Genomic DNA, 18,217 nt, shown 5'->3' with positions numbered 1-18,217 from the left:
CTTTTCAATCTGTTTTTGTTTATTGAGTTCTTTCTGTTGCTTCTCTTTTACTCTCTCTATTTCTTTTTGTTTTTCTGATGCCCTACGATCCTAAGAAACAGATGAATAAAACTAATGAATTAAACATGAAATAACTTTAAATTTTAGACATTTCAGTTAATATCACATTTGTAACCTTTCAATTTTTTTTTTGCATTTATACATAAGAAAGCACTCCAACAGTTTACATTCAATGGTAAACAAGTATTCAAATCCTAAATGCTATGTTGGTAATAGAATCCACTGTTAATTGTTTAGCAAAATCATTTTATTTACTTGCTAATATGAAAGAGCTAATACACTATTTTAGTTAACATTCTTGCAAAATCATGCATCTTGGATTCTTTTTTTTTTTTTTTTTTGAGATAGATAGAGTCTCGCTCTGTTGCCCAGGCTGGAGTACAGTGGTGTGATCTCAACTCACTGCAACCTCCACCTCCCGGGTTCAAGTCATTCTGATGCCTCAGACCTCCTCAGTAGCTGGGATTACAGGTGCACGACACCACAGTCAACTAATTTTTGTATTTTTAGTAGAGACAGGGTTTCACCATGTTGGCCAGGCTAGTCTTGAACTCCTGACCTCAAGTTATCTGCCCGCCTCAGCCTCCCAATGTGCTGCGATTACAGACATGAGCCACTGTGCCCAGCCACATCTTGGATTCTTACCAGTTCAGCATGCAAAGCTATCTGTTTTGCCAGTCCAACAGAATCACATATCTAAAAAGGGAAAAAGTATGAAAAATTCAGGCGGTTCTCACAACAAAGCAAAAATGTCAAGTATCCAAATAACTGATGTAACTAGTTTTATAACAAATCCTAATACATTGCTTCAAGCAAAAGCATATTTAAGAATGCTCAAGCCCCAAAACCAAGGCTTTGTATGTTTTCCTTGAAGTCTATAGGCTTCCACTGCTGACTCTTACTTTCATATACCCATTTCTTGTTATGTCAAATTCATTACTGTCATAGTAAGGCCTACAAGGAAGACGCACACAGCTGCTAATGCTATTCTAAGCTGAAGACATCTGAAAATGGCTGGTTTTGGGACTATATTCCATTCCCAGCATAAATTAGAGGCTAAAATATTGCACCAGCTATCAGCGGCAGGGAAAACATGAATCTGTAGAGTCAGAAGGCCCAACCCATCAGCTTGGCTCTCTTCAGAGATGCTTTGCTCAAGCAGCTCAGTCAGCCTAGGCAAAATTTGGGAGTTTTTTCCAAAAATCTTAGAATTATATAACAATTGTATTTACACAAAAAACTACAAAACACTGATGAAAGAGACTGAAGACACAAACAAAAAAACATCCCATGCTCATGGATCAGAATAATACAGCTAAAATAACCATATTGCCCAAAGCAATCTATAGGTTCAATGCAAATAGCCAAAGCAATCTTAAACAAAAAGAACAAAGCTGGAGGCATCACATTACCTAACTTCAAAATATATTACAAGGCTATAGTAAGCAAACCAGCAGGGATTGTTATAAAAATAAGACATATGACCAATGGAACAGAATAGAGAACCCAGGAACGAAGCCACATGTTTACAGCCAACTGACCTTCAACAAAGCTGACAAAGAACTTTCACTAGGGAAGGGATATCCTCTTCAATAAATGGTTCTGGCAAGACTGGAGAGCCACATGTAGAAGAATGAAACCAGACCCCTCCCTCTCACCATATACAAAAATCAACTCAAAATACACTTAAAAACTTCAACATAAGACCCAACACTATAAAAACACTAGAAGAAATTATAAGGATCAGAGCAGAAATAAATGAATCTGACATGAAGAAAACGATACAAAAGATCAACATAACAAAAAGTTGTTTTTTTTGAAAAGATAAACAAAACTGACATTTAGCCAGACAAAGAAAAAGAAGACTCAAGTAAATAAAATTGGAGATTAAAAAGGAGACATTACAATAGATACTGCATAAATTCAAAGGATCATTGGTGGCTACTATGAGCAACTACATGCTAATAAATTGGAAAATCAAGAAGAAATGGATAAATTTCTAGACAAATACAACCTAAAGACTGAACTACGAAGAAATCCAAAACCTGAACAGTCCAATAAAAAGTAACAAGATCCAAACCATAATAAAAAGTCTCCTGATAATGAAAAGCCCAGGACCCGATGGCTTTACTGCTGAATTCTACCAACATTTAAAGAAGAACTAATACCAATCTTACCCAAAATGTTATAAAAAATAGAGAAGGGAATTCTTCCAAACTCATTCTACAAGGCCAGTATTACCTGATACCAAAATCAGACAAAGTACACATCAAAAAAAGAAAACTACACGCCAATATATCTCATGAATATTGATGCAAAAATCCTCAACAAAATACCAGCAAACCAGATGCAACAACACATTAAAAAGATCATTTATCATGACCAAGGATTTATCCCAGGGATGTAAAGATAGTTCAACATATGCAAATCAATCAATATGCTACATCATATCAACAGAATAAAGGACAAAAACTATTTAATCAATTACTGCTGAAAATGCATTGATAAAATTCAACATCCCTTCATGATTAAAAACCCTAAAAAAACTTGGTATAGAAGGAATATAGCTCAACATAATAAAAGCCATATATGACAGACTCACAGCTAGTATCATACTGAATGGGGAAAAACCAAAAGCCTTTCCACCTTATAGATGGAAGATGAGTAATCAGACAAGAGAGAAAAAAGGTATCCAAATTGGAAAGGAAGAAGTCAAACTATCCTTGTTTGCAGATGATATGATGATCTTATATTTAGAAAAATTTAGACTCCACCAAAAAACTATTAGAACGGATTCATTCAGTAAAGCTTCAGAATACAAAATCAACATACAACAATTAGTAGCATTTCTATATGCCAACAGTGAACAATCTGAAAAAGAAATAAAGTAATCTCACTTACAACAGCCATAGATAAAATTAAATACCTAGGAGTTAACCCAAGAAGTGAAAGATCTCTATAATGAAAACTACAAGCTGGGCGCAATGGCTTAGGCCGGTAATCCCAGCACTTTGGGAGGCCCAGGCAGGTGGATCACTTGAGGCCAGGAGTTTGAGACCAGCCTGGCCAATATGGTGAAACCCCATCTCTACTAAAAATATTAGACAGGCGTGGTGGCACACACCTGTAATCCCAGCTACTTGGGAGGCTCAGGCATGAGAACTGCTTCAACCTGGAAGGCAGACATTGCAGTGAGCCGAGATTATGCAACTGCACACTCCAGCCTGGGCAATAGAGTGAGACTCTGTCTCAAAAAAAAAAAAAAAAAAAAAAAAAAAACCCAAAAAACCCAAAAAACTATAAAACCCTGATGAAAGAAACTGAAGAGGACACCAAAAATGGAAACATATTCCACGTTCATGGATTGGAAGAATCAATATTGTTAAAATATCCATACTACCCAAAGCAATCTACAGATTCAATGCAATCCCTATCAAAAAACCAATGACGTTCGTCACAGAAATAGAAAAATATAATCTAAAAATGTATATGGAATCATAAAAGATTCAGAATAGCCAAAAGCTATTCTGAGCAAAAATAACAAAACTAGAGAAATCACATTACCTGACTTCAAATTACAATACTACAGAGCTGTAGTAACCAAAACGGCATGGTACTGGCAAAAAAAAAAAAGACACATAGAGCAATGCAACAGAATAGAAAATCCAGAAACAAATCCATACAACTACAGTGAACTCATTTTTGACAAAGGCGTCAAGATTACACATTGGGGGAAAGACAGTCCCTTCAATAAAAACTGGATATCCATATGCAGAAGAATAAAACTAGACCCCTATCTCTCACCATATATAAAAATCTAATCAAAATGGATTAAAGCCTTAAATCTAAGACCCCAAACTATGAAACTACTACACGAAAATATTGGGGAAACTCTCCAGGACATCAGTCTGGGCAAAAATTTCTTGAGTAATACCCCACAAGCACGGGCAACTAAAGCAAAAATGGACAAATGGGATCTCATCAAGTTAAAAAGCTTCTGCACTGCAAAGAAAACAATCAACAAAGTGAAGAAACAAGTCACAGAATGAGAGAAAATATTTGTAAACTACTCATCTGACAAGGGATTAATAATCAGAATATACAAAGAGCTCAAACAACTCTATAGGAAAGAACTTAATCTGATTTAAAACTGGACAAAAGATTTGAATAGACATTTTTCAAAAGAAGACATACAAATGGCAAACAGGCATATGAAAAGGTCCTCAACATCACTGATCATCAGAGAAATGCAAATCAAAACTACAATGTATCATCTCACCCCAGTTAAAATGGCTTGCAGCAAAAAGGCAGTAACAAATGCTGGGAAGCATGTGGAGAAAAGGGAACCCTTGTACACTGTTGGTGGGAATGTAAATTAGTATAAACACTATGGAGAAAACTCAGAGGTTCCTCAAAAAAGTAAAAATAGAGTTACCATATGATCCAGCAATCCCACTGCTGGGTATATACCTAAAAAAATGAAATCAATATATTGAAGAGACATCTGCACTCCCGTGTTTGTTGCAGCTCTGTTCACAATAGCCACAATTTGGAAGCAACCTAAGTGTCCATCAACAGATGAATGGATAAAGAAAATGTGCACATACACAATGGAGTACTATTCAGCCAGAAAAAAGGAATGAGATTCTGTCATTTGAATGGATGATAGATGGATAAAGAAAATGTGGTACTTACATACAATGGAGTACTATTCAGCCATAAAAAAGAATGAGATTCTGTCATTTGCAACAAGATATATGGAACATGAAGGTCATTATGTTAAGCACAACAAGCCAGGCACAGAAAGACAAATGTTGCATGTTTTCACTTATTTGTGGGATCTAAAAATCAAAACAATTGAACTCATGGAGCCAGAGAGTAGAAGGATGGTTACCAGAGGCTGAGAAGGGTAGTGTGTGGATGGGGGGTGGGAGGATGGTTAATGATAAAGAAAAAAAAAAATAGAATGAATAAGACCTGGTATTTGATAGAACAGGGGGACTATGGTGAATAATAACTGTACATTTAAAAATAACTAAAGAAGTATAATTGGATTGTTTCTAATACAAATGATAAATGCTTAAGGGAATGAATACTCAGTTTTCCATGATGTGGTTATTATGCATTGCATGCATGTAGCAAAATATTTCATGTACTGCATAAATATATACACCTGGCCGGGCGAGGTGGCTCACACCTATAATCCCAGCACTTTGGGAGGCTGAGGCAGGCGGATCACCTGAGGTCGGGAGTTTGAGACCAGCCTGACCAACACAGAGAAACCCTGTCTCTACTAAAAACACAAAATTAGCTGGGCGTGGTGGTAGGTACATGCCTATAGTCCCAGCTACTCAGGAGGCTGAAGCAGGAGAATCGCTTTAACCTGGGGGGTGCAGAGGTTGCAATGAGCCAAGATTGCACCATTGCACTCCAGCCCGGGCAACAGAGCAAGACTCCATCTTAAAAAAAAAAAAAAAAAAAGTGCATACACACACACACACACACACACCCCTTGTACCCACAAAAATCAAAAAGAAAAAAAAAAGATCATCCTACTTTCACCATTTTAGCTCTTAGTCTCTTGAGAAACTTTGTTAGTATGATATTCTCAATAACTATTCTATTAAAGGTTTTTTTTCCAGCTAGGCATGGCAGCTCACGCCCGTAATCCCAGCACTTTGGGAGGTCGAGGCAGGTGGATCACTTGAGGTCAGGAGTTCAAGACCAGCCTGGCCAACATGGTGAAATCCTGTCTCTACTAAAAAAATTAGCCAGGCATGGTGGCAGACACCTGTAGTCCCAGCTACTTGGGAGGCTGAGGCAGGAGAATCACTTTGATCCGGGAGGTGGAGGTTGCAGTGAGCCAAGATTGTGCCACTGCACTCCAGCCTGGGCAACAGAGCAAGAGTTCATCTCAAAAATAAATAAATAAATAAAATAAAGGTTATTTTCCATAGGAAAAAAAATACTAGAAGAAAACGAAGGGAAAACTCTCCTGCACATTGGTCTCGGCAAAGATTTTATGCCTGAGACCTCAAAAGTATAGGCAATAAAAATAGACAAATGGGACTTAAACTAAAAAGTGTCTGCACAGCCAAAGAAATAACAGAGTAAAGAGACAACCTGTTGAATGGGAGAAATTATTTGCAAACTGTTCATCCAACTGGGGACTAATATCCAGAATATACAATGAACTCAACAGGGAAAAAAATAATCCCATTTAAAAGTATGCAGAGGATATGAATATGTACTTCTTTTTTTTTTTTTTGAGACAGAGTCTCGCTCTATCCCCCAGGCTGGAGTGCAGTGGCGCGATCTCGGCTCACTGCAAGCTCCGCCTCCTGGGTTCATACCATGCTTCTGCCTCAGCCTCCCGAGTAGCTGGGACTACAGGTGCCCACCACCTCGCCCGGCTAATTTTTTTTTTTGTATTTTTAGTAGAGATGGGGTTTCACCGTGGTCTCGATCTCCTGACCTCGTGATCCACCCACCTCGGCCTCCCAAAGTGCTGGGATTACAGGCGTGAGCCACCGCGCCCGGCCGAATATGTACTTCTTAAAGGACATAAAAACAGGCAACAGGTATATGAAAATTGCTCAACATCACTATTCATTAGAGAAATCCAAATCAAAATGACAATGAGTCATTCTTACCCTAGTCAGAATGGCTATAACTAAAAAAACAAAAAATAACAGATGTTGGTGAAATGCAGAAAAAAGGGGAACTCATACACCATTGATGGGAACATAAACTAGCACAACCACTATGGAAAACAGTATGGAGATCTCTCAAAAACTAAAAATAGAACTACCATTCGATCTAACAATCCCACTACTGGGTATCTACCCAAAATTAAAGAAATCTGTATCAAAAGGATACCTGCACTCACATGTTTACTGTAGCACTATTCACAAGAGCAAATATGTTAAATCAATCTAAATGTTCATTAACAGATAAATGAATAAAGAAAATGTGGTACATATACACAATGGAGTACTATTCAGCCATAAAAAGAATGAAATCATGTCATTTGCAGCAACATGGATGGAACTAGAGGTTATTATCTTACGTGAAATAAGCCAGGCACAAAAAAACAAATATCACATGTTCTCACTTGTATGTGGGAGCCAAAAAATTGATCACATGGAGGCAGAGAGTGGAATGATAGATAAGAGACTCGGAAGGCTGAGTGATGAGGAAAGGGGAGGATGAAGAAAAGTGGATTAAAGGGTACAACCATAAATTACGATAGAAGAAATATATTTAATATCTGACAGCAGAGTAGGGTGACTATACTTAACAAAAATGTATTGTACTTGGGTGATGGACACCCTAAATACCCTGACTTGCTTACTGTACATTCTATACACGTAACAAAATTCACATGTACCTCATAAATTTGTATTAATTGTAAAGAATTCAATCAGTAATTACTAAGTAATTTAATTAGTAAGAATTTAATAATTATTAAATCTTAGTAAGAATCACTTAGTAAGTGGTTATGACAGAGATATTCCGCAAAGCCATGTACCTTTTCACCCTCATTGTTTGACTCGAATATATAGCAGACTGATGACAGATTACTTTCACTTCTCCCACTTGATGTCCGAAGAACAAATCCAAAAAGGCGCTTATTTTCCTGGTGTGTAGCATACAAAACTACACAAGGTAATGGAAACTGCCACAGAAAACATCAGAAGCAAACATGAGATTTTACAAGTCATTACAGCAGCACTCGTGACAAACTCATAAGCTAAGTTCTAAAAATATAAATTTTGTAATAAAGCCAATTATTTTAACAGACTCGTAATGCAGAAACAAGTAATGTCATATTTGGTTTGAATTAACAAGCAGAAAAAGAGGTTGTTGAATATTACATTTATTTTATTAGTCATTAACACATTTTACAAAGTCAAAAAGAACTGTTAAAAAAATTACAAAAAGAATTGTGTTAATTCTTTTAAGTTACATAAAATGTTCAATGATAATTCTTTTAAGTTACATAAAATGTTCAATGATAACACAATGATAAGAATTGTGTTAATTATTTTAAGTTACATAAACTGTTCAATGATAACTTTTTGGAGATGGCCACAGACTTAACTACAACAGCCAAAGACCAATCATAGCTGATCCTATCACACTTGAATATACAGGATTAGGATTATTATCAAATTGTAAGATGTGTATATATACAAAGAGATCTAAAACAAAGCTTAAATCATGTAGAACTCACCGTGAGCCTTGTAACTTGTGTCTGTGGATCAATTAACCTAAAATAATAATTTAAAAATTGGAAAACAAATTTTAATTAGGCTGAAATCATGTAAATGTTTTTTCTACAGTTTTTTAAGGGAGGGTTTTACTTACTTTAAACAGTCACAAGTGACTAATAAATGCGATTCTGTCATCCGAAAGATGTTATGGATGGCTCGGGCAGCTAAGATTTGGCGCATAGTTTCATAAACAACATCTGGATGGTCATCTGATTTCACCTCCATTGAACCAAGGAATCGGACAATAAATAACTGATGAAGAATAGAATCTATAACAGAACAAGATGTATTTTATTTATTTATTTATTTATTTTTATTTATTTATTTATTTATTTATTTATTTTTTTTTTTGAGACGGAGTCTCGCTCTGTCGCCCAGGCTATAGTGCAGTGGCCAGATCTCAGCTCACTGCAAGCTCCGCCTCCCGGGTTTACGCCATTCTCCTGCCCCAGCCTCCCGAATAGCTGGGACTACAGGCGCCCGCCACCTCGCCCGGCTAGTTTTTTGTATTTTTTTAGTAGAGACGGGGTTTCACCATGTTAGCCAGGATGGTCTTGATCTCCTGACCTCGTGATCCGCCCACCTCGGCCTCCCAAAGTGCTGGGATTACAGGCTTGAGCCGCCACCGCGCCCGGCCTATATTTTTAAATGCCATATTTATTTTCCAAAAGAATAAAATACATTGCCTTCTTTTAGATTTTCCAGTGAAAAATTCAACAACCTAAGGGATACATTTCAAAATAACTCCTAACTACAGTATTCCAAGTTATAGGAAAATTAGGGTTTAAAATTCAAATAGCTAAAAGTAATGCTTCAACAATTGGTGGTTCTGAGGCCAGGTGTGGTGATTGACACCTATAATCCTAGCACTCTGGGAGGCTGAGGCAGGTGGATCCCTTGAGCCCAGGAGTTCAAGACCAGCCTAGGCAACATAGGGAGACCCTGTCTCTTAACAAACACACACACACACACACACACACACACAAACACAACAATTGGTGGTTCTTACAGCATTTCGGTAAGTTTAGAATTAAAATGAATAGTTAGTGATGGAAAAACAAAATTTATGCTCCAGTACCAGAAGTGAAACATCAGCTGTTAGGAAAAGCTTGAAAGGTATCTTAGGCACTGAGAATTTGACTATAAGGTCAAAGTGTGAGAGTCTATAGTTTTGTATGAATCACAACATCTTAAGACAGATTAAGTTCTGTTGCTTCACGTGTACTATAAGTAGAGGAAATTCTGAAGTAAAGATAACATTAAAACTGAGCTTAGTAGCAGAACAAATATAAACAATAAATTCTTCACAGTTTGCTGAGAAGTAGTTCTAAAATATGAATGCTGCACATCTGTCTTACCTTCAGTTTCAGATTTTATAATTCCCCCAGATTCTCCAAATGGATTTGTACGCCTAAAAAGTTCAGAAAAAAATATGAACAAATGGTCAGTTACCATGAGCCACAGAGAAAAATCTAATCATTAAAACCAGAGTTAACATTTTAAAAAGAAAGCTCTAAAATGCCCCATCCTGTTAAGAAACACTATTGATCACTAAATTACTATGATGAAGGCCTCTGTTTTCACACATTAACTGATCAATGTTCATGCACTTTAGAAGACACAGATGAACTGGAAGTTTAGCCATACACAACAAAAAATCAACATAATAATAAACCATGTTGCAAAAGTTCTTGAATTTAAATAAGCTAGCACAGAGGAACACTGATTTAACTGCAATCTTAGCTGCTTGAGAAAAATGCCAAGAATGTCCTGGAATTGTAAAAACTTATTTTTAGGTTTTTACTTACTTCTGTAAGTATATGTTGCAAGTTAGCTATAATCAAGTTTTAAACCTGTATTTCTTAAAACACAGGTAACAATGCAAAAAGAAAAGTGAACTGGAGATGGACGTTACCTTCCTCCTTAGCGTGCATGGCTTGTGGCACACCACAGTGAAGGAAGAAAAGTACAACTCAAAGTAGGTTTTGGAGGGCTGGGCATTGTGGCTCACACCTGTAATCTCAGCACTTTGGGAGGCCGAGGCAGGAGGACTGCTTGAGCCCTGCAGTTTGAGATCTGCTTGGGCAACACAGGAAGACCTCGTCTCTACCAAAGAAATTTAAAAATTAGTTGGGTGTGGTGGTGCACGCCTGTGGTCCCAGGTACTCAGGAGGGTGAGGCAGGAGGATCCCTTTAGCCCAGGAGGTCAAAGCTGCAGTGAGCTATGATCATGCCACTGCACTCCAGCCTGGGCAACAGAGTGAGACCCCATCTCAAAACAAAACAAAATAGGTTTTGGAAGCAGAGAGCTAAGTGGTTCTAAAAAAACACTGACATTAAGATAACAGGAAATTAATATCTGTAGTATGTGTCCTATTACATCAAATGCTAAGTGTATTTCTGTGATGTGTAAATGACTTTTTGTGGGTCATAGCCATGTATATCCAAATTAATATATGATCAATTCATTAGGTGTCCATTCTACTTAATAAATGATTTGCCTTAAGTCATGCTTCCTTCAACCACAGCCAAGGAAAAATTGTAACTGCTTTGGTGACAATATTCATTATATAAATAAAAGATGATTCATTAATAATTCATAATAGTGATAATGTTTTAGTAACTTCCTGAAGATTTCTTATTCTGGTATAAGATAATATTTTCTAATAAACCTATATCACGTGTATTATCCTCAAGAATTTTTTAAAATTTGTCATGACCTAAAGACAGGGCTATCAACTTTCTTCTGCAATTTTAAGAGCAAATATCCAAGAAGTAGACCTAATAAGCAATACAGAATTAAATATTTTGAAACTAAATTATCTTAACTCCTTAACTGAGGCAGAAGACATAAAGGTAAAACCTGCATGGTTCTTCCCTAACTATCAATATGTTACATAATTAAACAAAGAAAGTACAACATAGCTGATGTACATGATAAATAAGAGATGACTCTCAAATGTAGACAGGGGATTATAAGCCTTACAGACCACAGCACAAAGTACCTGTGATGCTATCACCCACCTGCCTCCCTGGCCAAAGGCTTTTGCCTGGCCAGGCTGATCTTCACACACAGGAGAAATTATGTCAAACTGTATTGGGGTGTCTGGGGCAACAAGGGAATCTAGAGACAGGGCAGCCAAATTTGTAGACTCAGATCCTAAGGATCCTGAACTGCTGGTTCGAGCTGTCGGTGGCCGAGATTGTCTAAGCATAAAACAAGAAGGCATTGCATTTAATTTTCCCTTTTGGATATTAAATATTTAACAAACTATGAAAAAAGAAAACACAACATTATAAGTCAATGAGAAGTCTTATGTTTCAGTACAAACATAATCCCAGATCACAGATACTTTAAATAGCCCATATCCTTCTTTAAATAACTCACAGTGTGGTAACTTACCCTGCGGCTGGCCGCAGGCTCTCGTGCCTCTGCTGGAAAGATGGGGAAGGAGTGACAGCTTCCAGAGCTGACTGATTTACTCGTGCAGCAGTTTCCTATTTTAATTTTTTTAAAAAAGGACTAATATTAGTAAAGTAAGCAAACCAAAAGTTTGAATGTAACTCTGAATGGTTAGAATGCTTCTGGTTACACTTAAAATATAAATTAGAGCTACTAAAGTAGTTCTATATTCCCTCATCTTAATATTAGGGTACATAACTGATTTCCTCTTCCCATAACCTAGCAAAAAATTTGATTTTCTACTTATATGTAATTATTAAATATTGCTTTTTCTTTAATTTTTTTAAATTCCCTGCAAGTGTTGCACACTTTAAATTTTGAAAGAAAATATTGTTTTCTTTACATTTTTAACCACCAGATTTTTTTTTTTTTTTGAGACGGAGTCTCGCTCTGTCGCCCAGGCTGGAGTGCAGTGGCCGGATCTCAGCTCACTGCAAGCTCCGCCTCCCGGGTTCACGCCATTCTCCTGCCTCAGCCTCCCGAGTAGCTGGGACTACAGGCGCCCGCCAGGTCGCCCGGCTAGTTTTTTTTGTATTTTTAGTAGAGACGGGGTTTCACCATGTTAGCCAGGATGGTCTTGATCTCCTGACCTCGTGATCCGCCCGTCTCGGCCTCCCAAAGTGCTGGGATTACAGGCTTGAGCCACCGCGCCCGGCCACCACCAGATTTTTTAAATTAAAGTTTGTATTGCTAGCACCCAGTCCACTGCCTGGCACAATGGACAATCAATACATTTGTTGAATAAAGAAATTTAGAAGGAATAGGAAATACTCACAAAATATGAGTATTTTATAACTATGCTGGTGAAGTTTTCACAATTTTCCAGAATATAATTATGCTCAGAAATATCTATTTATTAATTTATAAAGTTGTCATATTTTCAGTCCAAAAAATTGAAAATAAGAAAGCTTTTCATAAGAAATACTTTAGACTGTTTTATTTAAAATATTGACTGAATAAAAATGGTATTTAAATTAGAGATCTGTTTTAATCATGTACATATAGTTAACATTTCTCTATACTTAAAAACAGTTAACATGGTAAATTTGTAGATTTTTTCACAGTTTTTTAAATGGTCTTTTTTTGGGAAACAGGTTCTCTGCTGCCCAGGCTGGCATGCAATGATTATGGCTCACTGCACCCTCGATCTCCTAGGCTTAAGCAGTCCTCCCCCTCAGCCTCCTGAGTAGTTGGGACAATAGGCACTACTCCATAAAAATGGTCTTTAAATTAGAAAAAATAATAACAAAACAATTTTGCATTTCTGTGTCTTATGGTTAGCAAAATCACCAATACAATGCCACAAACTGATCAAAATTTCTATTCTCACTAATACAGATAAAATAATTCTGGATAACCTAGGAAATACTAACTAAAAATTAGTTCTGATAATTGGTAGGAAAAGACTATATAAGTATTACAAACTATTCAAATCCAAACACTGTATTCCCTAGATGATAAAATAAATCATTTAATTTGTATTTTAATGGTATTTTTTGTTGCTCCCAAATAACCTTACAAAAAGGAAGAGCTAGATTGGCAGGAGATCAAATTACTAAAAGCAAAAGGTTTCTCTATAGTTAACACTGATTTTCCATAATTAAACTCATAATTTATTTATTTATTTATTTATTTTTTGAGACAGAGTCTTGCTTTGTCACCCAGGCTGGAGTGCAGTGGCGTGATCTCGGCTCACTGCAAGCTCCACCTCCCGGGTTCACGCCATTCTCCTGCCTCAGCCTCCCGAGTAGCTGGGACTACAGGCGCTTACCACCATGCACGGCTAATTTTGTGTATTTTTAGTAGAGATGGGGTTTCACCATGTTAGCCAGGATGGTCTTGATCTCCTGACCTCGTGATCCACCCACCTCGGCCTCCCAAAGTGCTGGGATTACAGGCGTGAGCCACCACACCCAGCCTAAACTCATAATTTATTGTATTAGGCATAATTATAATACATTATACGTTACAGTATAATTACTAGTATTTTGGAGGTCATGAGATTTTGTTTCTATGGTTCAAAACTTCCTCCTAGGCATTTCTTAGCTGGCACCTCAAATTTATTAAGAAAAAAACAGAACTCTTCTTTCCCAAATTCCTCTTCTCTTCCCTTGGGTTTAAAACCTGGAAGTCATCTTTACCTTATTCATCTCTTTCATCCTTCATATCAATCAGTTACTAAACTAGTCTAGCCCTCCCATCTAATCCACCATTACATCAACAGCAGATTACGATTTAGAAGAGTAAGAGCCTCCCAAAGAAATTAGCCCTCCCAGCCTCAGCTGAAATCATCAGCCAGGAGTTGCCTGGACTCTCATAGCACAGACAGGCCCACCAAGAGTGGCAGAGGTCAGACAGCTTCTGTCCCAGAGTCAAGTCCTTTTCCAACTATACTGCGGTACCCACTTGACTCCTTCCAGGATTCTCTGTACCCCTGTGTTCTACCTGTATGTTTGGACTGCACCTATGGCTGTATCTACACTTCAGTGTTCATCTGGTTTGATATCCTTACTACACAAAGTATACTTTGCAAAACTGGGAATTCACGCTGTATCACCCCAGACATACTGAATCATATTATGCCTTTTAACAAGACCGCTAACTGACTTGTATGCATATTTCAGTTTTGTATTCTCTATGAAGAACCTTTAACTTGGCTGGGCATGGTGGCTCATGCCTGTAATCCCAGCACTTTGGGAGGCCAAGGCAGGTAGATAACCTGAAGTTAGAAGTTTGAGACCAGCCTGGCCAACATGGCAAAACGCTGTCTCTATTAAAAATACAAAAATTGGCCAGGCATGGTGGCGCGGGCCTGTAGTCCCAGCTACTCAAAAGGCTGAGGCAGGAGAATCGCTTGAACCCGGGAGGCGGAGGCTGCAGTGAGCTGAGATAATGCCACTGCACTCCAGTCTGGGCGACACAGCAAGACTCTGTCTCCAAAAAAAAAAAAAGAATCTTTAATTATACTAGTTTCATAAATTTGCCATTTCTGCATTTGTACTTATTCTCTTATCTGCACTGTGTCTTCTTTTCCTCAAAACACAAACAAATCCTACCCAACTCAAGTTTCCACCATCTCCACAGAGTTTTCTCTAAAGTCCACACTGATCTTAATATTCTCAAAACTATTCTCAAAACTTAAGCCTTTAGTCATCACCATATGCTTTCAATTACATCCTGTTTTATCTGAAATGTTACCTAAAGTTTTAATTTTGTCTCTCCATACAGATGGGCTCCTAGAGGGCAGAGGCCATGGCTCAATTTTCTTCTGTATTTCCTTTCTTCATGGTGTTCAACACAGAGTTAAATAGTCAACACCCAATAAATATTTGTTGGTTGACTGAGTTGAGTATCTTTTGAAATAATTTATTGTTCTAGGAAGACCACTCATTACATACATGGCACATTAAAGCTACTCATTCAGGCCAGGCGTAGTGGCTCACACCTATAATCCCAGCACTTTGGGAGGCCAAGACGGCCAGATCACCTGAGGACAGGAGTTCGAGACCAGCCTGGCCAACATGATCAAATCCTGTCTCTACTAAAAATACAAAAATTAGCTGGATAAGGTGGCACACACCTGTAATCTCAGCTACTGGGGAGGCTGAGGCAAGAGAAATCATTTGAACCTGGGAGGTGGAGACTGCAGTGAACAAAGATCAGGCCACTGCACTCCGGCCTGGGCAACAGGGTGAGACTCTGTCTCCAAAAAAAAAAAAAAAAAAAAAAAAAAAAGCTACCCATTCAAGGCCAAATTAAAAAATTATAGAACTTGAGAAATTATGAATTAATAAAAACACGTAAGCCACAAAATTACTCAATTTTGTTAGATCTGGGTGACATAAAATAAAAATATTACCTCTGGATTTTCACTTAAGTATATTTGTTTAGATATGTTGTTTATTGTACAGATCCACTGCAAGAGGAAAAAATAGAAAAATATAATTATCTACAAAGCTTCTCTTGTAAAGGCAAATGTTCAATACTCAACTGCAACAGATGTTTCATTAGAAGTAATACATTTATCTTCCTTATAAGAAAACATTTCATAAAGAGGGTGCGTATATATAAATATATATAAAAGAACATTCAATATTTTTATTATTTAAATATATGAAAACATTCAGTAGATTTATATAAGAATCTCAAGTTTAATTCATATAAGAAAATAAAAAAATACAGCAATCATGTTAAATTATACTTAATAATCTATATTTATCTTTTTATATCACTTCCCCTCCTAATCCCCACCAAACAAGACGGTGTGAACTCAGGTATCATAAACACAAATGCAAAAAAAACTTAAAAGACAAATATATTCTGGGTGAATATATTTTACATGCCTCCCTTCTGTCAAGTTTATAAATAATTAGCATAGAAAACAGTCTCCGCTCTACATCTGCTGCTTCACTCTCGAGGACTGAAGTGCCTGATGAGCCTCACTAATCTAAACAAATATTTCGTTTGGTAAATTATGCAGAGAACAGAGACATTTGTGTGTGTTCCTCAGAGACCAAAAGCAAGTTTTAATATTACTCTTTTCCATAAGAAGTAAATAAAGGTAGATCTCTATAGCATTTCCAACTTTTATCTTTTACCAACACAATTATAATGCCAAATTAAAAGGCAAAAAATCAAGCTAAGATATATTTTCATGGAAGAATGTTTCTCAAGATAAAGGTCTGAAGCATCAATTATTGCTAATACCTTACCTTCCATATCTGATATACTAGGAGTAAAAATGGAGTCAAAAATAAAAGGCTCATGAGGAAGAACAGAGACTCCCAAATTTTTGTTTTTCTATCTTTCATTTCTCCAAGATTTTCAGCTTTAGTTGCTTCCTGCCATGTCACATCTGCTGCCACTATGTTCTTAGTGCAGCAAATAGTGTCTCAAAGGATTGGTGAGAGAAGGGAGTAAATTAAACTGTCACCTCATGATACTAACAGCCTGCCAGACAGCAACAGTCACAAGGTCATTTCTCAATCTGAGTCTTTAAAATAGCAGAGATGATCTCTAAGGTCCCTCCCACTACAAAATTCTGTGAGAAACAAGAATATTGCTCAAGGACAATAGACCTTCGCCAAAAAAAGAAAAAAATATTTTTAATTAACTAGGATTTTCCAAAATTTCTACAATGAACATATTAATAAATGTTTTGTCATCAGAGAAATATTTTTAAATGTCAATGAAGAAATGAACTAGGTAAAATCTTACCTCTTCATGATCTTTTTTACTCTCTGCTTGCAAAATTGAAGATCTGGAAGAGAAGAGACATTTAAGCCTCAACTGTTTAAAAAAGTATTTTCAACATAATCTGAGAGAACTTTTTAATCTTTAAAGGTAAAGGCATATATAAAAACCAATCGGTATTAAAAGAACAAAAACAAAACACAACCAACAGTATCTTAGGAAAAGGAGACCACCAGAGGTATCAGGATGCAGACTTTAACAACTCTGACTTTGGCCACCTATCCCAAGATGTACTAAAAAGGAAACAGGTACTGATCCTCAGAAGACAGACCATGACAAAGTTACATTTCAGTGAAGGCAATACATTTCAACTTATCATATACATTTCCTATATATTATGAACTTATCATATATATTTCAAATATGCATCAGTGATCCTAATAGCAAAAACTTTACTTCATTATTTCTCCTTTAATATTAAATCAAATATTTCAATGTTAATCATTAACATATCATTAATTCACTTTTCTATAGATACAATATTAGAGTTAGAGAAAATAATAATTTTTACTAATTTTGCATCACACCAGGAATATGAAAGGAGAAATCAGGTAAGCATTAAACAAAAAGTAAGTACTTATAGTAAGTAACATGTTAACAAGTTGGTAATTTTGATAAATGAATACAGTGATTCCCAATATCTAGTGGGATAAATCCACACAATATTGGCATTCATTGTATGTTTGTAGAAGGAATGTGAAATTAAACAACCATTTTGATAAAGGATAGTGAGCTATAATATCTTTTTTTTTTTTTTTTGAGACAAAGTCTCACTCTGTTGTCCAGGTTGGAATGCAGTGGCGCGATCTCGGCTCACTGCAACCTCTGCCTCCTGGGTTCAAGCAATTCTCCCTGCGTCAGCCTCCCAAGTAGGTAGGATTACAGGCACCTGCTACCATGCCCAGCTAATTTTTGTATTTTTAGTAGAGACTGGGTTTCACCATGTTGGCCAGGCTGGTCTCAAACTCCTGACCTCAGGTGATCCACCCACTTGGCCTCCCAAAGAGCTGGGATTACAGGCATGAGCCACCAAGCCTGGCCTATAGTATCTTTTTTTCAGAGGTAAAGGTCAAATTTATTTATTTTTATAATGTCTTAATATACATAAATACAGGGGGAAAAATGACTTTCAGGGAACCCAGAGGCTGCTCCTGAATATTAAATT

The 18,217-nt window shown here is 36.9% G+C and overlaps 1 protein-coding gene across 4 annotated transcripts in view; it reads right to left on the bottom strand.

The window, feature by feature from the left end:
* The window catches only part of APPL1 (adaptor protein, phosphotyrosine interacting with PH domain and leucine zipper 1), a 52,754-nt gene that overhangs the window by 9,376 nt on the left and 25,161 nt on the right, over positions 1 to 18,217 (bottom strand). For 3 of the 4 annotated variants that reach the window (XM_030926667.1, XM_030926666.1, XM_030926668.1), the window contains 10 exons: positions 17,017 to 17,059; positions 15,659 to 15,715; positions 11,740 to 11,834; positions 11,361 to 11,543; positions 9,695 to 9,747; positions 8,431 to 8,605; positions 8,297 to 8,333; positions 7,592 to 7,738; positions 706 to 756; positions 1 to 90 (listed from right to left, as the gene is read on the bottom strand). In XM_030926667.1, coding sequence (XP_030782527.1) covers positions 1 to 90; positions 706 to 756; positions 7,592 to 7,738; positions 8,297 to 8,333; positions 8,431 to 8,605; positions 9,695 to 9,747; positions 11,361 to 11,543; positions 11,740 to 11,834; positions 15,659 to 15,715; positions 17,017 to 17,059 — 931 coding nt within the window. The remainder of the gene's footprint in view (positions 91 to 705; positions 757 to 7,591; positions 7,739 to 8,296; positions 8,334 to 8,430; positions 8,606 to 9,694; positions 9,748 to 11,360; positions 11,544 to 11,739; positions 11,835 to 15,658; positions 15,716 to 17,016; positions 17,060 to 18,217) is intronic. The other variant, XM_030926670.1, reaches the window with a different exon arrangement.

Source organism: Rhinopithecus roxellana, chromosome 1, assembly GCF_007565055.1.
Source record: "Rhinopithecus roxellana isolate Shanxi Qingling chromosome 1, ASM756505v1, whole genome shotgun sequence".
Lineage (NCBI taxonomy): Eukaryota > Metazoa > Chordata > Mammalia > Primates > Cercopithecidae > Rhinopithecus > Rhinopithecus roxellana.
This window is presented reverse-complemented; position numbering and strand designations above follow the sequence as displayed.